This window comes from Lygodium microphyllum, chromosome 13 (assembly GCF_053477565.2).
Source record: "Lygodium microphyllum isolate KBCC chromosome 13, Lygodium_microphyllum_v1.1.10, whole genome shotgun sequence".
NCBI classification, from domain to species: domain Eukaryota; kingdom Viridiplantae; phylum Streptophyta; class Polypodiopsida; order Schizaeales; family Lygodiaceae; genus Lygodium; species Lygodium microphyllum.
Window position 1 is genome coordinate 92,207,447 of NC_141147.1, and position 26,945 is coordinate 92,234,391.

The 26,945-nt window shown below is 41.0% G+C and overlaps 1 protein-coding gene across 4 annotated transcripts in view; it reads right to left on the reverse strand.

Moving 5' to 3' along the window:
* Nucleotides 1–6,290: 6,290 nt before the first annotated feature.
* The window catches only part of LOC148026901 (UDP-galactose/UDP-glucose transporter 4-like), a 74,519-nt gene continuing 53,864 nt past the window's right edge, over nt 6,291–26,945 (reverse strand). The window contains exons 7-9 of one of the 4 annotated variants that reach the window (XM_087691423.1): nt 17,474–17,608; nt 7,063–7,170; nt 6,291–6,973 (exon numbers count right to left, since the gene is read on the reverse strand). In XM_087691423.1, the coding sequence (XP_087547549.1) occupies nt 6,725–6,973; nt 7,063–7,170; nt 17,474–17,608 (492 nt within the window). In that variant the 3' untranslated portion in view covers nt 6,291–6,724. The remainder of the gene's footprint in view (nt 6,974–7,062; nt 7,171–17,473; nt 17,609–26,945) is intronic. The other 3 variants (XM_087691422.1, XM_087691424.1, XM_087691425.1) reach the window with 3 other exon arrangements.

Genomic DNA, 26,945 nt, shown 5'->3' on the forward strand with positions numbered 1-26,945 from the left:
CATTTGTTCATCTTTAGAGGTGCTTGGTTCTTCATTCGACCTTTATCTTCTTTTCCTCCTCTAGCAAAGAAGCTTTAAAGTCAATCAATTTAAGGTTTGTCATATTGATTAAGGTGGTTGAAACATTATCATAATCAGAAGGCATACAAATATCTTCATCCATTTTGAGATTTATCCCTGCAAGTTGGGTTAGAAGACTTTCCATGTAGTTCAGATGAGATGCCAAGGATGTATTCGACACGACTTGGATTGTGCACCAAACTATGTATCTAATCTATCCGAAGTGTCATGGGACATGTCATAAGCATCTACATGATGGATATAGCTATCATCCAACTCCAATTTGATGATGGCTTGTGCTTTGTCATCATTATTATGCCAAGTAACTGCAAGAGTTGCATCCTGAGGCTTCTTTTCTTGTCTAGTGGTAATGGCCCATAGGCCCTTCTTCATTAGGATGAGTTTGATGCGGGTTTGTGTGAAATTGAACTCCTTTGAATGAGTTGTTGGAGAGTCTTTTCCCATGTTGGATGGCTAGAGAGGTAGCAAATCATCACAAAAATTCTTAGATCACATCAGAAAATGAGCTGGTTGTGTCAAAGGACACAAGTGGCAAAAGTCACTGAATGAGTGCCAATAGACACTATGCTTGCATCTGCTTGGATCTTCCAAAAACATCAAGATCTTCCAAATCCAAATCTTCCCCTCCTTGATTTGATGCTCAGAACTTTAGATTTAGTAGGCTGGAACTTAAGTTGACGGGAACAGTAAGGAACTTAAGTAAAAAAGAGAGCTTGAAATGAAATGGCTATGGAGTCTTCATTAGTTTTTGTGCTGGCCTGGTTTTTTGTTCACTGTGCATTGTTGACTTTTCATTTCCCAACCTTTTCATATGGGTAGAAAGCCTATCTCATGGGCTTTTAAAGCCCCATGGTGGTGGCTCAGATTGCAGCGCGTAGCGAGGGATGGTATGAACATGCTGTACCTGTTCAAAGAACGCGACAATGAATTTCTAAAATGATGGAGCTATGGTTGGCCAATGTCGGTGGGCTGTGACGTGACAGGGAGTTGTGCCAGAAGTAAATAAATGTTTTCTTAAAAGAGAGCTTGTGAAAATATTGCTTGGATGGAGAGATCCAGGATCTCCAACAAGCCAGGGTGCTGACTGGCTATGGCTGTCAAGAGAGTGTAGTGAAGATGGAGTGAAGAGATGCACTCATAAGTTGGGCCTAAGTTGAGAGGAGTGAGAATGAAGCTGTAAGTGAAGTCATGAGCTAAGCTGAGCTAGGCTATGCCCGATTGGGCTCTGATAGCAATGCTAAAGCTATGGAGGTTGAAAGATAAAGACCAAACTCATGAAGACATAGACACATACAAGACCAACTATCACACAAGTGAATTAGGTTCCAAGATTGAGACTTGGACTCATAAACACAATCTTGTGTATGGACAATGACATATACACTTTATTGAAAATAAAAGAGTACTATCATTTCATTGAAAAAAGGAAGCAAGTACAATGCTTTATAGGAAAGTCTAGGCAGCACATCCTCCTACTGTGCTTATGGGATTCTTGTCCTGAGCCCTCACTGCTCCATCCAAAGAGACTGAAGTAGGTGTGATTGCAAACATCTCAACAAGCGGCTCCTTAGAGGGATGTTTTTATAAGAAGGATACCCCCACCACTCTTATTGACCTCCAATGGCAGCCAATATATTTATTCTATGGTTGGATCAATGTGTAAAAAAAAAAAAAACGCACGAAGGTCACAGTCACTATACCTAGGGGTTCTCAAGTTAGAAACGTTCGATGGCTTCAGTCGGCCGGCTCTGTCTCTAACCCCCTAGCCCATTTTGATTGCCCACGTCATGCTTAGGGCACATCGAGGGCAGGACATACCGAGGGAGGTCACATTCGCCTATGGTTAGACCTGTCTCCCTAAGCCACACACCGCACCTCCAACAATGCACAAACTAGGTTCTCAAGCGTGGGACATCACCCAAGCTTTCCTGTGGTCCTGACCCAACTCCCAATTCCATTAGCACAAGCACAATGCACCACACGGTAAGGTAGACACACCCCCATGTAGTGCATCTTATTTTATTTTCAGGTAAATACAAATGCTGCAACCCATCACCTTCGGAGACACCATCATCCATTGCAATACACTCTTGGCCCCCACCATTTCAATTGGTTGATCCGTTTCTTGTAAAGACCAATCCCCACGCAACCACATCATCATCAACTTACAGTACCATTGTTGCACATGTCACCCTATAGCCAAAACGAAGCAGAGGAAGACCAAGGAAGCCCCAATCAAAAAGTGAATGAAGAAGCTCATTCGGAACAGTGCAAGAGATGGCAATCTTAGAAAAAACGTAGGGGAGCTTCAACTACTTTACTGAGGTCCTCTCAAGGATGAAGGATGCTCTCTCCAGGATGAAGGTAAGCACTGAATATTCTTGCAAGGCTCTCTCAAGGATTAGGAAGAACCTCTAACAACTCTTGCAGGGAAAACACGAGGCACAATGTAATTCATTTATAAGAAGTACAGACTTCCTCTTGTGCAAGTGGTAAAGTCTCAGCGGACATAGGTGAAGGAATAAGGCAACTTGAAGGGAATAATGAAAAGCCATGTTAAGCTCGTGGTGTCATGACCTCGGAATTGAGAGAGAATCCGTCCAACACCATCTTAAATTTCAAAGGACCAATCTACCCACCGTGAGCATCAAGAGGGATCAATCCCAACACCATATTCAATTTCAAGGGCCGATCCATCCAACACCATCCCCCGCAAGGGCTTGTATAAAAACTCAAAAAAGCCATATGGTTACACACATTCCACCTTCTAACTACTACCCATCAGTGCCATGGGACTTGCACTAGGCTAGGAGGGGGGTAATGTTAACCTCAACATAAGAAGAAAGCAAAAAAAAAAAAAGGAAAAGTGCAAGTTGGGAGCTAAAAAGGCGGCCCAGAAGGAAATTAAACACAATGGAAGAAGTAAGAAGGAAAACGACTAAAAGAGCAAGGGCGGCCTCAAAAGCTAAGTCAAAAGGCAAAAGCACATTTTTAAATACAAGGTGTCCCTAAAACTTTTTGTAAAAGAGCGCCAAGCTCCTTCTTGTGCAAATTGTAAAGGTAGATGGGCGGCAGAAAGAAAGCTAGTAAGAGAGGATAACAATGGAAAAAATGGCATCCGACCATGTAAAAAGGGGGATAAGGGGATGACCGCTCAAAAGGGATTTAGGGTTTTGTATATAAAGTTGAAAAGTGAACGAGGAGCTCATTCTTTGGTGTGTGGCAAAGTGGACTCGTCTTCTTCTCTCCTTCTTACTTGCTTGTGTGTGCTTGAGAGAGGAAGTGTGAGAGTGTGAGGGAGTGAGTGTGTGAGGGTGAGGGATCAAGGAGAAGAAGCTCTCCATCATCTCCTCTCTTTTTCTTTTCTCTTTCTTCTCTTGTCTCACATGCGGCTATGAAGGATGGAGCTTGAAGGTAGAGGCCCGAGGTTGCTTAAGCTCGTATCATGAATCGTGGAGCTATCGGTGTGCTTGAGGGAGAAGGCAACTCGTTTGGGCATCAAGGCAAGCTCTCTATACCTCATAGGACCAAAGGTGTGTCGGCTAGGTGAGAGAGCCATAGGTGTTTGCTTGAAACGCTTGAACAATAAGCGATTTGTGGGTCTTGGCGGTTAAGCGTGAGCTCGCCTACAACACCCATGTACACACCCACATAGTCAAACTACTTGGGCTACAACCCCATTGCAATACATTTGTCTTTTCCATGACCACAATCAATGGTAGCTACGGTGCTTTATCCACATGGAAATAAACCACGTACAACAACATGACCAACTCCTCTTTGACCACCTTTTGCATAATTGAAATTTCTAAGATATTGATGTTGCTATTGAATGAAAAGAAACATCTTTCCTCAAATTATTTGAGTGTTTGTGGAAGTTTGGGCCCTTGCCCACTCAAATATTTGTTCATTTGGCCTTTGAGCTAGTGTTTGAATACCAACCCAAGCAAGGTTCGTACTCAAACTCTTATTCAGTTCTCATCCTCGTAATAGGGTCACCTAAGGAAGAGGGTTCAAGTGCAATCAACCTCCATTGTTTATTTGGCTTCCAAAATATTCTTTACATGCTTATGAACAATTGAATTGTGACCCTTGCCCACTTTCTTGAAGTGTATGGGTTAAGGACTAGATTCAAGCTCACTCCTTAGGTTACCTACACATTGTGGTTGACACTAGCTATGATTTAGATTTCCTATGGACTATACATCTAGAAAGGTGAAACCTCCCTATCAAAATTATCTTACTCATGTCCTAGGATTATTACCACTTATGCTATCTAGACATTATCTAATGGTAGAACAATTAAAGCTTATGTGTTCATTCTTCCATTGAGTGACCTAGAGCCGAATTCAAGCTCTGATTTTGCAAAGATAATACAATTACTTTGTACTCAAATCTCTTCAATAAAGTACAATTAAAGTTTTGTTAAAACGAATAACTACCTACCATATCAAAATGGTGTCTAAGATTTTCTCAACAAATGTGGAAATATAATCTACTACTACCATCCAATTGGAAAAAGATCTTATTAGGAGCATTGTCTACAATAACTAACCTTTCTAAAATACATGTTGTAAGATCTCACAAGGTATGTCATCAACTCATGGAGAAACTTAGAGGTGATTCTAGGCAATTTACACAAAGTGACAATGGTGGAAAAAGATGACATAACCAAGAGATTGATATACTCATTTATTACTTTGCATATTATATTTCTATCCACTTGACACACAACATTCATGCATAGACACTTGTTTTGCATGAATCTTGACTCCACTATACCACTTCTATTCCTCAATCAATAATATTGCTTACTATTATGCCCTAGTGAGCCAACTATTGAATTCTCCCACATTAAGATTCAAAATAGAGAAACTTTGATTTTCATTTTAAATTGTGTATCAAAATTATATTTGCTTTCTCATAAGGCTATAAATTGATGGACCAACCTTGTGCATAGTGCCATTAATGTCTCTTTTCAAATCCCTCCATAGCCAAACATGAATGAGGCAACAGCAAACCAACCAATAATATGGCACATCAAGAGAAGAACAATCTTTGACAAATGAAACTCACAAGAAAAACATAATCTGCATGTCCAAAATATCTAGATCTAGATCGAGGTATGAACTTTTGAAATGGGCATGGACCTATAAAATTGTTTGACCAAATTCAATACCATTTCTAAGATTTAAGTAGTTCATAGACTTCTAGTGCCCAACCAAAATGAACAAGTCTATTCATGCTTCAAATTAAAATGGTTGTTTACACATCTGAGAGAGAATTTTGACATTTTGCTTATCAATTTAAGCTAGCTCGCTCATATATTTCATTTGCAATTCAATCCTATCTAGCCACTAAACAGAGCCCTTTTGATGTACTTTTTGTGGTCCACAGATCAAACACAACTATTTAGACCGTAGATTTTCCTTTTGGTATGCCTTTTGCTTTCTGGGAGAATTTCAGTCATTTAAGAGAATATCCAAATGGACAGGAAGCCAAGAATGTTGGGGTAAGATACTCATTTTGGCCAAGATATATTTCTCAAGCATCAAAATGGATGTTCTATGGACCATCGGAACACAAGTATGTCAGTATCATGTCTTGTTGATTCATTGCAAATCCAAAACCACATCTGGCAAGTTTATCAAGTTTTCATCAATTGTTGTCTTGGAATGTGCAACTTGACAAGCTTTCCATTTGGAATGGAGCTGGATTCCTTTGTGTTGGGGCAAGCTGCCTTTGGTTATAAATACATCATTTCCTCAGAGATTTGAACAAAAGACACGACTTCCAATTGTCACCATCCCTATTGTTACTGCATTAAGCTTTGCATAGCAAGCTTTCTTGATCCCTCCTCAAAGATTTTGGGGTTGCCTGGAGCTTACTACTGTCAAAAACAGTGATTTTAAAGCGCAGCCTCTCCTTTCTCAGCCTTGTTTGCATCAGTTTCGCATATTGTAATGAAATATAACATTTGTGCCTTCCTGGTATTGCCTCTTGATGCATTTTCTTGGAGTATTATTAAAGCATGAACATGCACAGCTTTCTCATGAACGTGCACCTAATTAGATGTCACTTCCGCTTCATCTGGTATGCAAGTTCTCTCTCAATGATCATAGAATCAATTCTCACTAAACAAGCAAAGGCATACCTTGGGCTATTAGCGAAAAAACACTCCGAGCCCTAAGAGTTTCTCAAGACGAATAAATTGAAGAAACCAAAGCTGTACAAACCCACAGTTACTTTTATCATTTCTCAGCCAAGTGTAGGAGCTCAAGGAAGTTGCATCTCTGAGCATGCACTTGAGCAATAGCTTGTGCCTATTTGAATCTACATTCATGAGTCTTACAATGTAAATGCACCAGTTGGTGACATGAGCCTATGTGAAACAGTAGATAAGTTTGTTCCAATGAACCCTGCCATTGATGATGGCTCTTTGAGACACGTCTAGCAGCCATGTTAGATAAAACTACTGAACCATTACAGTAGATCCTACTACCTCGAAGCTCTAGAGCAGGAAGAATTTTGTGTAACTCATCATTCACGTATTGTATGTGGTAATACAACCTGACTTTTTTCAAAGCCCTCTCACATAAGGATACAATGAAGATTGGCTATTGATACAAAAAGACACCCTATTTTATCTTCTGTCCTTTAAATTGAACTCTCCGGATGCTGATGGGTTGAATTCAATCTGCTCCTCATCTGCTGTTGTTGGTGTCATTACATCATGCCTTATTGTGGTGCTAGTTTTCTGAGTCTTGAAAAGCATTTTCATGCCTATAGAGACAAAAATTAGCAACATTCCCAGTAGATGGTCACTCTGGAATGGCTTTGTAAAAATCAAATAAGAAAGGCAAAGAGTGAACACTTTCCGAAGTGAAGTAGCCTGCAAACAAAAATTACATTCAGTACTAAGCATACGGAACTGGAAAATTTATTTAGCATACATCTCTGATGCGTGTAACAAGAGGATACCATGTAGGCTGTGGCCGCACCAAAAAGAGCTATCAAAGCAAGAATGGCGAGCTGTCCAACATATGTGGCTATTGCAGCTAACCCGATTATAATATACACTCTTGGGTACTACACAAATACAAAAATAGTTGTACAAATAAGAAGAGAAGTCAACTTTTACTTGTGCTCACCATTAGAGACTGCAAACCAAACTTGGAAATTTACATGGCAGACACCTTCCTCTTTGAAGACACTAATGCAAAGGTGAAAAGTATGAAACTGTCATCTACTATAGTAAAGTAACATTACTTTCAAGAAGTCCAATACAGAAATTCCTGAAAGGAGGACTAGCCATAAGGCACTATTAGTGCATTTAAACACCCAGAACATCATTTTTTCCCACCACCAATGGCCATCCATAGGTGAGCCTCACAAGAGTTGTGCATCTACTGAGGTTGGCAATGAGCAGCCAATGTCAGTGAACTTTGGATGGTGCCCCAAAGTTGAGGAGGTCAATTGTATGGGATTGTGGCATGAGAGACCACTTTGAGTTTTGAAATCCGAGGCCCAATCATAATGCTAACCTCAGGCTCATGGGTGAGTCAAAGAGGCTCTACAGTTCATGAGCAAGATAGATAGTCCTATGATTTTGAGCATTGTGTTTGTTTTTTATGGTATTAGGGGTTTGTAGGCTGTGGAAGCCAGAGAGGCCTCGCCTCCAAGATTAGCCAGCCTTCAAGACCCTAACATGACGGCAAACAAGCACAGCTGAAAAGACAGAGCGATTGCCATCTCAACTCATGTCCAAACTGCAGAAACTCTCTGGCTCTCCTTTGAGCCTAGGGTAGTACCATCACATCACCATACCACCAGTCCGCACCCCTCAGTTGTAGGCATCGAGCTAACCCAAGGCTTGGATTCTCGAATTTTAATTTAAGAGTGAAGAGTCCTCCCTTACAAATAACCTCAAGGTTCCTATTTATGTACGGCTAACCTTGAAAGATGCACAACTCTGTTAGCTGACCTAGGCCTAGGGAAATGGTGATGGACTCTCAATTGCCTCCTCAACCTAAAGCTACTTGCAGCAATAGTACAGTCAAACCAAAAAGTAGCTTTAAAGTTTCAATTCCCTTGAGGTCTTGTCGCACTCACACCACCTTATCTCATTCCCATAGAGCTAGTGTGTGCCATATGTCTCTACCCCATACAACAATAACTTAGCCAAAATCCTGAAAAATTTTCCCATCCTTCCCCCATGCATGCAACATGAATACGATATCATGTGGAAGTCCTAAATAAGTTAGCCAAAATCCTGAATATGATCTCATTGCAATAACTTCCATGAGGCGAAGTGGGTCAAATGAAAGGGCTCGTCATATTTCAATAGAAAAAGGTACTGCTAATGTCCATACTCTTCTTCAGTGCCTTTTTCTGATGGATCATCATCAAGTAACAAAGAGTCCCACCCTTCTCATGGAAGATCTCATCATCGACAAAGGAATTAGTGTTCTTTGCAATTATCCCCATTTGCCACTTCTCCTGTTAGAGTGCAGCAAATGCAAAAGCATATGGACAAGACTGAAAGACAATGAACACGAGAGAAGAGGGAAAGAGAAAAGAGACAGTAGGACCAGACATCTGCAGTAAATGAATGCTGAAATGAAGAAGGCGGATGTACAAATGGGTTGTCTAAGTATCTCTGCAAGCCAATCTTTCTCTCCACCTAAAAGCAGACAAGTGAAGTGGGCTGGCTAAAGGCTGCCAATAAATAGCTAAAAATAGGCCACTAAAATGACCAGGTCAGCCAGCTAAATCTGGCCAACCAGCTGCTGAAAATGGCTGACTGCACATTAAAAATGCAGAAAAACTGTGATTTGCCCCAGGTGTGCCATGTGGCACTGCCGCCTGCCTGACCTGCCCGACATAAGGTGCCTACTCTTGGTGACTACTGGAAAATGCCCAAACTAACAGGAAATGCATAATTGTGCCTGATAGAACTAACTATACAACTATAGCTCGACAATGCCAATCCAGGGGATGACTAAATCTCTAACACCCCCTCTTAGATCTTGGATGGGGCATAAGGCTCAGGGATATGGAGTGATGTCAAAGAACAACCTGAGGAAGCACCTTCGTAAACAAATCTACTAAACCATCCTCTGTCTTCCAGCATACCACATGATACATCAATGGTCTCACCCAATATCTTCTCCTAAAAAATGGTATTGGATCTCAATGTACTCCAACCTTGCATGAAATACACGGTTCTATGCCAAAGCAATGCAACTCTCCTTGTCACCATGCCAACTAAGCTCTCCTAGTAACTTTAAAACCACACTGTCTCACATGTGGTAGAAGACATTGCTCTATACTCTGCCTTGTAGAAGAAAGGGTATCTATTGACTGTTTCTTGCTACTCCACGAGATAACACCTGCACTCGAAGTAAAGCAATATGATGTCGTTGACCTCCTGTGGTCAACATTTCGGGCCAATCTGAATCCATCTAGCTTTAGAACCAAATGCAAATCTCCAATACCTACTGGATAATGAATACCAAGATCAGGAGTCCCCCTTAGAAACTGCAAAATCCTCAAAGCAACCTTCCAATGAACCGACTTGGGTCCACTCATAAACCCTGTAAGCAAACCTATAAGAAAATACAAATCAATCAAAGTGTTAAGGAGTCATATTAATGACCCAATCAACTACCTTTAGTGCGTAGCATTCGCCACCCGTGAATTTGCATGGGCCATAGCCTTCCAGTGTGGATCCATAGAAGTAGAAATAGCCTTACACTCCTCCATCTCAAATGTAGTCAAAAGCTCCTACATGTACTGTTGTTGGGAGATGAAAATCCCCCCCAAAGTCTGTCAAATCTCATGACCTAGAAAGAAGTGGAGAAGGCACATATGTATCATCTCAAACACCTCATATAGTGCATCCTTTGTCTACTTGACCTTTTGCATGGTTACCTGTCAAGATGAGATCATCCACATAAAGCACAAACAATGTGTGCCCTCCAATGGAGGTGTCAACATACAATTGGGAATTGAAAGCAAAATGTTGATAGCCTAACTTTCCTTGGAGGAACAAGTCTATATTCTCGTTCCAAGCACATGGAGCCTTTTTGAGGCCGTAAAGGAGCTTCTTTAACCTATAGATGAGGGAAAGCCATATGGACAATCATCATAGATTTTCTCCTTCAAATTTCCATTAAGGAAAGCAAACTTCATATCAATCTAATAAATTGGGTATCTCCTATGGCTAGCTAAGGCAAGAACAACCCTAATGGTCGCCATCTGAGTTGTAGGTGCAAAGGTGACACATAAGTCCGTCGAAACAAGCTCCAAGAGCTCCAAAGCCCTACGTGAAGCCTTTTGAAAATAGCATCTCTATGTTGCTTGCCCCATGAATGCAAGATACACATGGCCAGTGGCTCACCCCAATCTTTGGCAATCCACATGCAAGTTGACCATGAGCTACCTTCCAAAGGTACTCATAGTTGAGATCGCCAAACGGACCATGCCATAGGTAGATTAAGTTTGAGAAAAAAGAATAAAAGAAAAAAATGTTGATGAAGTCCACATCTTATACGCTCCATTTTTCTCATGATGCACAAAGAACCCATCGAGAAGCTCCATCAAGAACTCGGAAGGAGTCCTTGTCAAACTCAATTGTTAAGGCCAAGAGCAAAAATCTAGCTCAGTGAAAGATAATACCCTAAACCTTACACATAGAGAATCTCTTATGTGTGGGCACTACCTTGCCCATCCAAAATCGGTTGCATATCACCTTTGGCTTTGATTGGGACTAAAGAGCTATCACCTATGAGAAATTTCCCATGCATCGGAAGCATACGGGTAATACCATTTGAAGGAGGAGTCATGTGGTGAGAAGGGCTACTATCCACAATCCACTCCAACATCGAAGCTTATTAACATGTTCCCACATAGAAAAAGACTTGTTGGGACTTAAAGTCTACATCTAAACCTCTCAAGACATACACTTTATAACAATCATCCAATTGTACATTAGATCCAACTCCAACCATATCTCTAGAGACACGGCCAAGTGGTTGATGTGAGCAATACCGACTAGAGTGCAAGAGAGATGAAAAAAGAATAGATGTGGGTATTTAGTTTATCCCAATGTGCCTGTACCTTGAGCAACTCAACTTTATCATCAGTAGAAAGCTTGGAGGCATCATGAGCTATAGAATGGTCTATAGCCTCGGTTACGAGCTCCACCAATCATAGGACTCCAAGATGGCATACATCATTACCCACCATATGTGGTAATTCTCCCCATCGAGCTTTAGATCTGAAAAAAGAGTTGATAACACCGGGACCTTATGGTCCATAATAGCCTAAAGCTCCACGTCAATCTCAAGAGACGTTGTCAATTGAATCACCTACACAAAAACAAGAGCAGCCCCCTTTGACTCTACAAACAGTGCTTGCTAGGGCTTCCTCCAGCAAAGTTGCATGCCATCAAGACTGTGCTCAAGAAAGCTAACATTACAATTGTGGCCTGACAATGCTAGTCCAAGGGTTGACTAAATCTCTAACATCTTCAACCTCATAATAATAAGAAGAAGACTAGGTCACTATGCCAACTTGACAAGAAGATTAAATTTAGTACATATGATAATTAATATAATCTTGATCTTTGCTTGAGTTTATTTGTTAATCGCAAATACTATACTGTTGTGATAATGATAAAGAAAAGAAAAGCTCAAGTTTGTATCTCTACATTTGACCAACCTAGGCCACACTTAGCGAATAAGGTTGTATGATCAAGATGCTCTAAAGTCTTGGAGGTCCTTCATTTACATGTTACAAGACCGATATCTCCATGTCGAATTCAAAAGACGTGTAAAGATGGAATGGGGTTGGCTTTGGTAACAGAAGAATGAATCATTTGACAACTACACAAATGGATTTTGGGAGCTACTCTTGAAGCTTCAACACTTTAAGAGAATCATCATCTTCAAGAAGTTGAGGGAATTTCAAGGTGGTTAACATTTCAAAGTTTGAGCTGGCAGCCACTCTCAATTATCATGATTTTTATTGTCTCTAGAAACTTATCAACCATGCTGAGACATGGAAAATGGAGCCTGATGGCAACAAATAATGCCAAAATAATGATAAAAAGTGAGTGGTTGACAAGAGTAATACTCAGCCCCTAAAGAAGCACACACATAGCAGCAAAAGCAGCCGTTGCTAAAACACGATAAAGTCTTATGAGCTCATAATGCTTCCCAATTCTCCTCCAACATGTATCCATAAGAAAAGCGATTTTCCAAAGAATAAAACTAACATTGCATGAAAGAATGGAAGTGTTTCAATTGTGGATCAAGCAGGTCACATAGTGAGCAGTATCCAAATAAAGGATAAAACACAATCTTTAACAAAGAAATCCAAGACACGTGCCACAATGAACACTATGGATAATGTGGTGAGAAATACACACCATAACCCAAAGATGTGCCAACCACTAAAGGCTTGGGAATAGCTGCGTGCTAGCCAAGCATTCTTCTTGATAGACCTTAAACCTACCTTCACAAATGCAAAGAGCAACAATCTAATATAAATCTGCGAGCCATTAACTTGGTTGCAAATTCAGGAAATAGCAAAGTGATCTTCCCACTAAAAGTGTCCACAACAACCCAAACCCTAAGACACTAAGGCACACCCAACAAAACATCAAAGCCCTCAAGCGGCATGATATAAAACTGCTCAAACATAAAAACATATGCATGCAACTTGCAATCATAGTAGTATTTGGCAAAGTATGACAAAGGCAAGATATGCATATACCTCACTCTCAAGCTGTATTTCTTCTACACAAATAGTAGATGCCTAGCTTGTCTGCTAACTTTGAGGAAATCAAATTTCCTTAGTACCAAGGTTAAGAAAATCAATGGGTGATCCCTAACTTTGCTCCATGCTCTGCATAACTCCATTGGATTTCCATCGGATTTCTCGCCCACCAAACCATGCACTAATCCAACTAATGGTTTTTCCTTCTTGCCCTTCTGCACCTCATTATCATCACTTGTTTGGTTTCTCTTGGGACATTTAAAACCAGCCTTCACTCTTAGAGGGTGGTAATGACCTAATTAATCAACAATGACAATAAGCATAAAATTCACATGAACTGAAAATGCAAATGTTACCACTTAATCTTGGACAATGGACAGCTTGTTGGCACTAAGAATTGGCGCCCCTTGTGGTCTTTCATTATCACTTGTTGCAAATGGGTGGAGATTGGAGTACACAAATTCTTCAATCTCCTCTGCTCTCCAAGTGTCTCTTGCTATCATAAATTACCAGCAAACCTTCAAACCAATTTGCCCTATGGTTTGGTCAAGGATTGGCCTTCAATTATGCTCCTTGGATGATAAATTCATCCCCAAAGTTTTTTGGCTGAATGGCCACTTGAATCTCCTAAAATTGCCCCAATTTCGGTGATTGAAATTCAAGTCTCTAGGCCTTCAATTTTAGAGCATGCTTCTTGCGGTGGCTATCAAACCCTGATTTTTGCTATAAATTAGGGTTTACAATAGAGATTCGCCAAAATTCACACCTTCAATGGTTGAATCTGCTGGAAATTGCTAAAAAAGGATGAGAATAGGCTAGAGGATGAGAGAGAATACTAAGAAGAAAATTCAGACTTCTATTGCGAGAAAATGGAAAAAATCAACTATTGCCCTATCTAGACATCCATAAAAAGCCGTCTCCATTGGTCAAACACCCCAAATATGATGTTACTTGGCTGAAACAGCCCGCGAACTATTGTCACCGCTATTGCTATAATCTCTTCTAGGCATGTCACCAACTCTTGGAGGGTCTCTTGTTGGCTGGAAATGGCTGTCAAGTGTTGCAGTAGCAATGGCAGCCTCCTCCCTCTCTCTCTCAGCTTGCACCACATTGAAATGACACTCTTTCAACCTCCAAAAACATTTTTCCCACTTGCACGGGCAAGTCTTCCGAGTGGTAGCCTTGCAAAACAATTTCAAGTGTCATCCAACTTTACTGAATTAATTTTCAAAATAATAATTCTGAAAATTAATTTAATAATTATTCATGTTTCAATAAAACAATTTGACCAACCAACAATTAAATTCGCTAGGCCAATTCATCACCCAAGTGGTCCTAAGTGCTCGTTAGCTCAAAATTGGCATTAATTAATTAATTAATGTCAATTCTCTAGTGTCACCAACACTGATATTTATGGCTAATTAAATGGTCTAGCCTAAATTCTAACACCAATCATCACCTCATACTTGTCCAATAAAACTTGTTATAGTTTTTGCCTTTAAGAGTCATTGATATTTCGAGGTCCCAAGTCCCACATTGTGAAATAACTTAACCAGAACCTCACATGTTCAAGTCACATTTGCACATTTGATTAACTCTTTAATCAAATGCAAAGCAAAGCATCAAATTTTTGCATCCTCATGACAACATTCATCACCCATGTGACCATCCTCTCCACAAATGAAGCATTTATTATTTGCCCACAAAGCCTTTCTCTGTTCATAAGATCTTCAAGTAGTGTCTAGGTGACTTTTCTTTCCAGTAGCTCGAAATCCATTGCCAAACTTGCATGGCTTCTACTGTGAGAGTGTGAAACACAAGAGAAAACACGAACACAAAGAGAGAAGGGAAGACAAAGATTCCAATGGAAGGACAAAATATGCACTGTTCTCTGAAAGCAAGCTGAATACAATGAGGACTGATCAATCCCTACATAAAAACAAGGCGTTAGTGAGAGCACACCAAATCTAACTGATGACAAAAGGTAGCACCGGAAAACAGAGAATAGTCCCTACACGTTGGAGTGTGCTCATACTGCAAAGAAAAACCTGAAAGTAATCAGCCAAATGATTGGACCTGCTATAAATAGCAATAATGGCCAAATTCGGACAACTTCGTCAAATTGGCCATAAATATGTTATCACCTACTGGATTAATTGGTCGCCTCATCTTGACTAGTGTGAGCGTAGTCCAAAACCCACTAAAAAAAAAATGCATTGAGGTAGAAAACTACCAACCAATGTGAACACTCCTAAATCTGATTGAAAAATAATGCATGCTCTAACTAGAGCTGCTCGTTCATCAAAACACATGACAAATTGAATGTCAAAGCTCATAATATCTACATCTAACTTAGATTGAAGCTCATCGGCGAGATGATTATGCATGATACACATGATTGCTAACACCCCCTCTTATATCCTAGATGTGGCTACCATGTGAAGAAACACTCTAAACACAAAAAGCATGAAACCAATCGTATGACAAAGCACAGATTAATAAACTCAAAACACAGTTAGGGTAGCTTAGAGATAGTGAACACAATGAATAATAAAGTGAATGAATAATGAATATACAATGCTCATGTAGCAAACATACCATGTAGTTAATATTGAACCTTAAACTCTCGTATCTCTAAGATCAAGGTAGAGGTTATGAGCTATAGAGTGTGATGTACTCCGAACGGATCTCGAATCATAGCAAAGGCAGTCTTTGAGTGTTGAACACTAGCAAACATAGCCAAGGAAGGCTAGATCTAATACAAACAGCAGTGCATGAGAGAGAGACTAAAAACGCAAGCACTTGAGGAGAGAGAAAATCTACATAACAGCTGTTAGGTGTATACGCAACAGATAGTGATGAGAGAATGTTAAGGGCGACAGCCAGAAAACCAAAACGCAGCATTCAAAGAAGAAAGCAGATGATGGCGACAACAACCAACTGATGGTGATAGCTACCAATTGTAGGCGACAGCTCCTGGAACTTCTCGACAATTGTCAATTGTAGGCGGTGGCACCTAACTGGAGGAAGGCTAGAATCAAGCGCTAGACGGTAGCAGGTGGCTAGTGGAAGCTCTGACCACGATCTCCTCTATGAACAGGTTGTAGACAGCAAAGATATGACTGTTGAAACCTACAAAAATAAGATTGAGCGAGGGTAGTGGATTGCATGCCTATTCATAGAAAGTTTGAGGCACCCAAATTAGGGTTTTGTATGTGGGACACAATAACTCTCTAGGATCACATTTCTTTTTAAAATAAGAGGTTTTTTTCATTGATTAAGTATGTTTTGGGGCTACTTAAGTCACACCAATATATTTTTAGCTCAACATCCCAGGCCCAAAACAAAGTATCGAGCAAAGGGTATATATTGATTGCCCACAATGACCTACCAAAACTATAGAGACGATAGTTATCTTACCAAGGGAGCCCAAGTGATCACCCCAGAGAGGCCAAGGTATCGGACCAAGGATACTCATTGGTTACCCAAGGGCCTATCAAGTCCTACAAAGGTAGATGGAATCAACGATGGATTTTGTGTTTTTTTTAAAAAAATTTAATAAAAGACTTTTCGTGTGATTTGCTCAAAAGATTTAGCATTAAGTGAAGATTTCAAATTAGTATTCGTCCCATTGAGTCACTATACCCCGAAGTACGGAAATATAAGAATGGATTGTCCCATGACCTTCATACAACAAGCAAAACAATCCCATACACTACTAGGATAAGTGTCTAGGGATTTCTAAGTGTGTATGTGTGTGTGCCGATCATATGGAGAGTATGTGGAGAGAGAGGCAAAACGGGAAAGCAAGCACAACAAGCAAAGCCAACATGGAAGCATAGGAAAAGAGTGTCTTCGAAGACTACCATGTACAATGCCACGATAATGGTGATGGATCCATAGTCAACCACTCTAAGAGAGACTTAAAAGTGATAAATCCGCACAGATGTATGTTTACATGAACAGAATGCCGATGCATAGGGTAGTGCAAAGAAAAATGTAAATATTTATGCTCATGTAGAATGTGATGCAATGGTGTCACTTGGACAGTGTCCTTGGAGGAGAATTCACTTATCCAAGCGCCCTTTTACAATCATGTCATCTTGACGATACTGATGAAGCTACAAATATCCATAATATATAACACATAAGAAATAAATGACAAAGTAAAAAGCTGTAAACATCATTACCCTCACTATTAAGATAAAAAAACCGCCTTCTCTCAAACTGGAAGGAGAAGTAAGAGAGAAGTATCCTCTCCCCGTCAATCTGGAGAAGTAAAAGAGGGTATACCCGAGCCGATTCGCAGTAGAAGATACTATAGAACCGGCTAGTTGATCACCTTGATCAAAATATATGCAAAAGCGTTGCTTGACAGCGCAAACTCTAGGCGAATGCTGCCTAGCTCGACCTACTCTCTGGTGAAATGGTAGTGAACCGCCACGTGCCATGTTCAAGGAGAGATGATAGGATTGCCCGTAAGGACAATGGTACTCTGATTGTTGCAGTAGACAAATGTAGGTGACTTACAAGGGAACTGAAGTGTAGCCAACAAGTTCCTTAAATAGATAGCCCCCGTAGTGCCATCGAAGAGAGCCCGATACTCTACCTTGACCATAGAAGCTGCCACCATCTTGTGGTTACGGCTTGTCCAAGAGATGGATGTTGTGCCCAAGGTGTAGAGGTAGCCGCTATGAGAACGCCGAGTATTAGGGTCTCCCACCCAGTCAGAATCAGTGTATCCCTGCAAGCATAAACCATGTCCATAAGTTAGTCCAAAATTATAAGTACACCTTAAATATCTTAACACACGAAGACAAGCAACCCAATGAGACATTCTAGGTACATTAAAATACTAAGCAAACTAACTAATAACGTAACATTTGGCCTAGTATGAATCAACCAAAGTAATTTCCCTACAATAGAACGATAAGTATGAGCATTAAAAGGCTGACCCGAGGGATCCTTATGCAGATAGACAGTGGGATCTAGAGGCATGCCCACTGGCCGTGTCTGACCAGTGCAATATTGTTCCACCAGGTATAGGCCATACTTATGTTGTGGTAGAAAGATACTTCCCTTGGATCTAACAATCTCAATTCCCAAGAAATAAGACAACAATTCTAAGTTTGTCATCTTGAAGATAGCGTAAAGCTATACCTTAATTTCTACTAAAGGTGCAAGATCTGAGCCAGTGAGTAGTATATCATCAGCATAGAGCAGGATATAGTTGATCCCCGCACTAGTAGTGTGCACATAGAGATTTGGATCATAGGAGGTAAAATGGTATTCATGAGTCCGTAAGAACTCATCCATCCTATGGTACCAAGATCTCGGTGCTTGCTTCAGCCCATAAAGAGCTTTCCACAAGCGAAATACCTTGTTAGCTCGGTCAACGGAAGAAAAGTTATGAGGCTACTCCATATAGACTTCCTCCTCCTAATAACCATTGAGAAAGACACTTTTGGCATCCACTTGATAGATCAGCCAATTGTGGTGAGTGGCAAGTATAACCAACAAACGAAATAATGTTAGTTGAGCAGTAGGTGCGAGAGTTTCTTCATAGTCAATGCTGTGCTTTTGTCGGAAACCTTGCACTACAAAGCAAGCCTTATATTTGTCTAAAGTACTATCAGCCTTTAGCTTGGTCCTAAAATCGACTTCATCCCAATGATCGGCTTGTGATGAGGACGATCCACCAATGTCCAAGTCCATTTCGATCAATACTATACAGTTCCTTCTCCATGGTCTCATGCCATAAACAATCCTGGAGAGCCTTCTACCAATTGTCCAACTCAGAATGTGCAATGTAATCAACTATAAACAACGATACATATAAAGCATGAGGAGCGAGCCGAGCAACCTTTCTAAGGCCCTTCAAAGTAAAATCCGATGGAAGAATCCTTGAATCTCGCATGGTCTACTAGTACAGTGAGGTAACAGGTCTTGAGGAGGACATTCGGGAGCTGAAGTATCTGCAAGAAGATCAAGAGCGGGCGGTAGAACTGACTCAATAGGCACGATCTCAAATGATATGAGCAAAGGGGAGAACAAAGAGTCTAGTGCAAAAGACTACATGATGTCCCTCTCATCAAAGATGACATCCCTCCTAAGAATCACCTTGTTCTTTTGAGAATCAAACAAACGATAGGCTTTTGCTTTGGAAGAATAGCCCACAAAAATCAAAAGATCTACTCTAGGGGTGAGCTTTCTTATCTTGTCATTACGAGTGTGCGTATAAGCACGACTACCGAAAAATCTAAAGTGCGAAATAACAGGCCAAGAGCCAAAAAGTACCTCGTACAAAGTCTTTTTAGGAATCACCGTAGTCGGGCATCGATTATGGATGTACATTGAAGTATTAACAACCTTGAACCAAAGGTGCTCAAGGAGCTTTGTTGCGAACAACATAGAGCGTGTCATATTTAGGACAGTCTGGTTCTTACACTCTATGACTCCATTCTGTGCAGGGGAGTTCATAGAGGTGAGTTGATGTGCAATGCCTACTCCTATAGAAACTCAAAAACTTATGGGAGATAAACTCGCCACCAGATAACTCCTCATAGTATCCACACGACAACCAGTTTTTGGTTGTGGACCAACAGCACCCAAGCACTAAAATGAGTAAAAGCATCAGATGTGTGCTCGAGGAAGTATACCCATATGTATCTAGAGAAATCGTTCACTATCAAAAAGAAGAATAGTGTGCCACTTAAGGCAGCAGTGGATATGGGACCACAAAGATCGACATGAATGAGCCTAAGGGATTCAACAGCACGAGTGAGAGACTGCTGAGAAAAGGGTGTATAATGTTGCTTATCTAGTTAATATGCTTTATAGACCTCTTGAGATAGTTTTAGGCATGGAAGGCCCTCAACCATCCCCTGATGTGACAACTCATAAAGAGAGTCATAGAAAAGATGTTCTAAACGAAAATACCAAAGACACTCAAAGTCCGTGGACTCCCGTGTAGTGGCCAAAGCCTGGAAGTGATGGAACTCCAAATCATCGACACTTCGCTTGATAAGAAAGTGGATCGTGTGGTAAAGGCCATTAGGTTGTGCCTTGCCGCGAGCACTCACTAAACCATCCTGAGAGTCTAGGACCTCGACTGTGGTCACTATGAAGAAAACTGCTCGTCCCAATTGGCAAAGCTACTAAACGGACAACAAGTTCACCCCAAGTTGGGGGACATGATAGACATCATCTAGCAAAGCGAGATCTGAACCCACGTTAGTGGGAAAACTGATGCGACCCTAGGCCTAAATCGTGACTGAGGAGTTATTTCCTACGCGAACACTTCTAGCTGCAAGGACTCGGGAAATAAAAATGTCCGCTCTAGGAGTCATGTGATAGGTAGCTCCACTATCCACAAGCCAAACAAGTGCTGATGTGTTCGGCTATGACGAGTGGGCCTTTGCAGGCACCTCATCAAGAGGCAACTCGCAAATATGAACGAGACTTGTATCCGATGTCTCTAAGGAGATGATGTGTACCTTTGCAGACCGATCAAACAAACCCTTTGAAGTTGAGTAGTTCATTGACTATGATGACAGACAGGTGGCAGTGTGGGTGTGACCTCATCATTGCCCCTCCTAAGGGTTGCCACCACCTTGCTTCCCTTGTTGGGGGTTACCCAACTGGGGTATGGGGGTTTGATTCTTGGATTTGAGCTGTAAGCCTCTTGCCTTAAATCGACATTCATCATCATAATGGCCAACCTTTTGACAATGTAGACAATACCTGTTCTTTTTAGGTACATTTTGCCATTTTGGTTTAAGTATGGATTGATTGTTTCCTTGGGATTCACTTCCTGTGCAGTGGCTCTAAGATCCAACTCCTCAATGGCAGAGAACAATATTCCATCAGTAGTAACATTAGGCTTACCGTTCCACCGTTGATCCACGAGACCCTCGACAAAGACCTAAGGCTTGTTCTATCAGCTTGAAAGTGAGTGCTACCTCCCCAATTTGCTGCCCTTATTCGTCCCAGTAACTCATCTTACTTGTTTTAGTCTTAGGATAGTAGTTTTGAATAAAGCTGTAGCAATTGGCACAGTGAATAGACCTTGATTACTCTAATATAGTCGATTAGCCCACATTTAGCCACCAACTCCCCAATTTTAGGATACCTGTTGACAATATTCTCCAAGTTGGTAAGGTGGCGAAACTTCAAGGTCCCAAAATTGAGCGGACAACCTTGTATGGAACAACGGCAAGATCAAGTTGGGATTCCAACCCTTGAACTAGATCCCATAGGTTTTGAGAGTCTAAGACATGCCTCATCAAATTTGACAAGGTGGTGTAGTTTGACCCATTGAAACGAGTCTTGTCATTAAATGCATGCTTGGTGGATGAGGAACCAGAACCATGAGGTATCTGTGAAGATGGATAAATGGGATAAGATGGAGGATAATATGGTGGTGGTGGTGGTGGATAAGAAGTAGGAGATAAAGGTGAATAAGCAAAAATAGGTTGTTGATGTCCAATGAGTACCAATTCCCACGGAAGTACCAAAACAAACGCGAGTCCATAGGATACCATGGGTGTAGGTGGAGGCACTAGGACACAATAGCCTTGTCCAAATGTTGGCTAGGACACCACAGGATGATCGGATGGTCCACTAGGTAATACCATAGAGGCGAATTGCAATACCAAATGATCCACACTCGAGTATATTGGTGTGAGTGGGCAACAGAAGAGAAACATGAACACAGAGAGAAGCAGAAAGAGAGAGAGAGAGAGAGAGAGAGAGAGAGAAAGGAAGCAAAAGATGAGGAAAGAATACTCCACTAAGTGAAGAAGAATGATGATACAATGATGATGGGCTGATCGCTCCCTGCACGCAGCCCACGACGTCAATGAGGGCACTAGATCATGCTGATGATGAGGCAGCACCGGAGATGGAGGAAGATGACAAAGTTGAAGTGTGCATTGGAAGAAGGAAAAAAACCCCTAAACTAGCCTATTGAAATCTGGAAATGTCATAAATGTTGGTCGGCCAGCATTTAATGTTGGTTGTGGCATAGTAAATGCCTAGAAAATGGCCACCAAAAAATCCAACTAGCAAGGACAATGTCCAGCAGATGTGGACAACTTGAGAAATGCAAAAACTGCTCATGGAAAACACACTAGAACCCAACAAACAAAAGAAATGCACCCAAATAGCTACTCTAGAATGAGTAGCCTCCCCCATCAAAACACATGATAGACTTGTTAGAGCTCCAAAAGTCCTCATCTGACTTAGATTGAGACTCATAGGCAGGAGATGATAAGGCATGACAAATAGGACTGCTAACAATTGGGTCATCCATCTCTGCTCCTAGTTTCTTCTCTTTCTACCCAACCCATATCACCTATCCTCATGTGTAAACCTTTAACATTGTGCCTTCCACATTTCTGCAAATGAGCGCATCCTTTTACCGTGGGACAGCGGTGATGTGTATCCCCCTCACTTCCCTGGACACTCATCTCCTCATTTATTGACCTCTTTGACATAGGGATTCCCATCTTCTGCTTGTGATGCACCATCACACACTGCATGGGTCACTCCCATGCTAGGATTTTTTCCCTCTACCACACGTGTCCCTATCCCTCCTCCAAGGGCTACTCATATGGTCACAATGCCCATGCCTAGTCAACTCGTTCTCACTCTTGGATCCACTATATGCTTCATGCATGCACCATGGGCACTCTCAGATTAATTTCCAAGTGTACTCCACTCCCCCACCCTACCCACCTTTCATATCCTATAGAACCACCACTCATGTTGCTATGGCCAAGAATGCCTTCAGGAATAAGACTCGTTTTAATGGGTTTAATTTCACCACTTGGTGAAACTCCATGCAGTACAAGTGCTTAAATCTCAAGGTATTTGGGATCTCATCGTTGGTCTAGAGCTTTTGCTTGTTGGTTATGGACTCCTGTGTGACCAATAACAGCCTATGTGGATGGAACTCCATGGAGGTGTGTGCATGTGCCTATGAGAGAGAGAGAGAGTACTCTCGCACGTACACAAACTAAAAGAAATAGATCGATAATGATAGATGAGATAAGTACAAGTAATAGGGTTTGAATATATAGGCAAAGTTGTGTAGCTAACCTTTTGACCCTCATTTAATAATAAGTGGTGTAAAAGGTGTTTACACCTAAAAATGCACTTTACACACAATAATGTGTTCACACACAAGGATTAATAAAGTTAACAAACCCCCCTTCAGGTCATGGATAATTGAAACCGTGACATGAAACAATCGAAAAAGAAAAAGGGAAGGTCTTACCTCAAAGAGGCAATGTCTAATCCCATACAATGATTCTGAAAAAGGAAATACATAAGTGAGAGAGATACAATGTAAGGATTGTCACGACATAGTCTACCAAGAAGCTCAGGGACCCGATGTAAGACATGGTTCAGAGGTGTGTGTGCCTAGCTCAAAAACCGATCAAAAGCAAGTGTGGCTCAAAGAGGCACTAGACACATGACCAAAGGCCAAAAACACGGTATTATTTAATGAGTGATGGATTTTTTTAATTTTAAGTTTTTTTTATTTTTAGATTTTTTTTAACTTTTAAATTTTTTTGTCATGATAAAAATCCCCCTCGATGTTGATGTTGAAGGTAATGCGGTGGATGTCAATCACTTGTGGCGATGTTGACAAGCACTTGACACTTGGTGAGTCATTTTTCGTGCGAAATCAACAGCTAGCACTCGGATGGTCTTGATTGTATCATTGGGCACTTCTACTAGATGTTGAAAGGCTCCAACATAAAAGCCCCAAATTTTGATAGAGAAATTTACAAAAATTGAGCTCACATTGGAAAAACCACAAATAGATGTGAACAACCCCTAACAATCCAATGTTTGAACTTCCATCATTAAAGTTTGATTGGAATTTTATTTTGAGCTTATCTATTCAATCAGATTTGATGGATTGGTGATAATCGAGACATGGATAATCGAGACATGGCAAGGCAACCATAGTGCCAATCACACTCGTGTGCAGGTCAACAAGAGATGGACGATCATGCCATGGCATCAAGGTGTGTGGCTGGATGTGTGTGCCTAGTTGACAATGTTGAATATGAGTAGGCATGTGGCAAAACAAGGCAAGTTGCAGGTAGATGTGACGAGGTTGTCCACCATAGGTTGAGAAGGCACCTAGACAAGTTGGAGATGTTGCACATAGTGCTAGAGCTTGCGACAAGTGATGGAGGCAGCCAGGAAGGGCAGCAAGCTATGTGTGATAGATAGGGCACAACTAAAGGCCATGTTGCACAGAGCAGCAAACTGCAAGTAGTGGACAAAATGGTGCTGACTTGGGGTGTCTCCAGGTGTTTGGTGGCAGATGTTGTAGGTCACACACAACCGATTCACAAGGCAGCAGACTTCTTCAAGTGAATCTGGTCAAACAGGTCGACTGTATTAGGCCTCTCTTTCTTCATTTTCTTCATTTTCTTCTTCTTCAGTTGTTTCAAGATAAAAGCCTGGTATGTGTTGGCAATGGCTGTAGTGATAGGAACTGTTGGAACAACATCTACAGAGCTATTAGCTACGAGGGCAAAGCTGTTGGCATAGACCTATTGACCCGCTTTAATACCACTGTTGGGTATGGAGCTCACATATGACCGGCAAGCTATGGTGGATGAAATCCCATGGTGATGTGAGACAGAGAGAGAAAGAGAGGGTTTTTTTGGGGGGGGGGGGGAGTGCAGTGGGGGGAGAGAGAGTACTCTTGCACGTACACAAACTGAAAGAAACAAATTGAGCTATGATTACACGTGCTTGGATGACATCAGATCCTCATACAAATCATCACTCTAAGACGTCTTTTGAACTATGCCCAATGTAATATCAAAATATAATTAAAGTGCTCGCACCAAATACAACCACAAGCTCACCTCCTTAGAGAAGATAGTGATGTCTTAACACTGGAATCATAAAACCTACCTTTTGAAACAAGCCTTCCTTCTTGAAGAGGGTGGTAATAACGTCATTAATCAACAACTACAACAAGCATAAAATTCGCATAAACTGAAAATGCAAATGTTACCACTTAATCTTGGACAATGGATAGCTTGTTGGCCCCAAGACTTGTGCCCCTTGTGGTATGTCTTTATCTTGAATTGCAATTTGGATGGAATAGGATGAGATTCCCTAAATCTCCTTCGCTCTCCAATTGACTCTTGCTGTCATAAATGACCAGCAAGCCTTCAAACCAATTTGCCCCTTGGTTTGCTTGGGCATTGACCTTCAATTTGCTCCTTGGATGACAAATTTTGCCCCAAACTTAATGTTGCCTGACTGCCCTCTTGAAATTCTCTGAAATCCCCATATTTCAGCTATTGAATTTCAAGTACTAAGCCCTCAATTTTGAGCACTCTTTGCAGGGTGATTGGTAAACCCTAATTTCTACTGTAAATTAGGGTTTTAGCATCAGAAATTCTTCAATTGCACCCTCTTGGGACTGAATTTGGCTGAGATCTCTTGAGGGAAGCTGTGAATTGCCTGAGGGAATAGGTAGGAGGCTAGAGAGAGAAATTTCATAGTTGCATCGCCAAAATTGGCTGAAATTTAATGCAGCCCTGCTATGAATGGCTGATTTACTGCAGCCCACCATTAAGATGAGCCCCACATTCAATCACCTGCCCTTGTGGGCTCCAAACTTGTTGTCACCTAGTAGACAGCTTATAAGGGCTGTCACTTGCCTCCAATTGCCTCCTAGATTAGCTAGGGAAACTCTCTAATAGTCTCCAATGGCTGGAATTTTGCAACAATAGTTCTCTCTCTTCCTCTCCCAACCTCCACCATGATGAAATGAGGCTCCATCAGCCTCTAATAGCCCTTTCCTAAGTTACATGGGCAAGTTTTGCCAAGTGGCAGCCTTCTAATTGCATTTTTCAGTGATTTCCAGCCCAATTAAATTAATTTTTAAAATATTTATTTTGAAAATTAATTCAATAATTAATTCTTGCTCTTAAAAATAGCTATGCCAACCAACAATTAAATTGACTAGGCTACTTTCTCATCCAAGTATTCTTGAGCGTTTATTAGCCCTTGAATTGGCATTAATTAAGTAATTAATGTCTAGTTCCTAATGTCCACTGACATTAATGGCTAATAAAATGATCTAGGCCAAATTTTGTAACCAAATACCACTTAGTACTTGTCAAGTATAACTTATTACAACTTTTTCCTTTGAAACCCACCACTGATATCAAGGGGTCCTTGGCCAACAGTCATTGTGAAATAACTTACTTACACCTCACATTTGCACATTTGATCAACACTTAATCAAATGCTAAGCAAAGCATCAAAATTTCACATCCTTGTGATAGCCTTCAAAACGTAAAGGGCGACACTTTACTATTAACCTAAGAGTTCTCAAAATGGAGCCTTGGTGTTACCATCGTGTTCCCCGTTCTTGTTTTAGCTATGACCAACTCAAAGTCACAAAATCAAATTGGCCCCAAAGCCCACCCCTTCTAGTATTTCTTTAAGATATTTGAGTTGTTCCAATTGGATACAAAGCATCTAATTCTGCTCTAAAATGTTTTCAACCAATAGGATTCCCTAATCAACAACTTGTTCTTTAGTATCAACTCTCACAGTCAACCCTGCATTGCCTTATCTCTTGGCCACCAATTGCTCTCACAAACCATGACTCACACATTAGACCTAACCAGATCTACCAAGCAATTACCACCAGATTTCTCTCTCAAGGAGCTCATGGCCTTTACTACAAATAAGAACAAGAAAGGGGGTTGGGGCTAATGGGCAGCCTTGTCTCACTAATCTCTAGATGTTGAATCTCTCTCCTCTCACCTCACCAATCATAACCCGGTTGTGTACTAAGGAATAGAGAGCAACTACTCCCCTAACCCACTGCTCTAAGAATCCCATCCTCAACATCATATACCCTCCAAGAACTCTCAATCCACACAGTCATATGCCTTCTCAAAGTCAAGAAGAAGCACAATAAGTTCATGGTTCTGAAATGAGCAAGCACAATGGACTCCCAAAAGCTGAAGATGTCCAAGATGCTATACTCTAGAACAATGCCAATCTAGGTGGGGTGGATAATA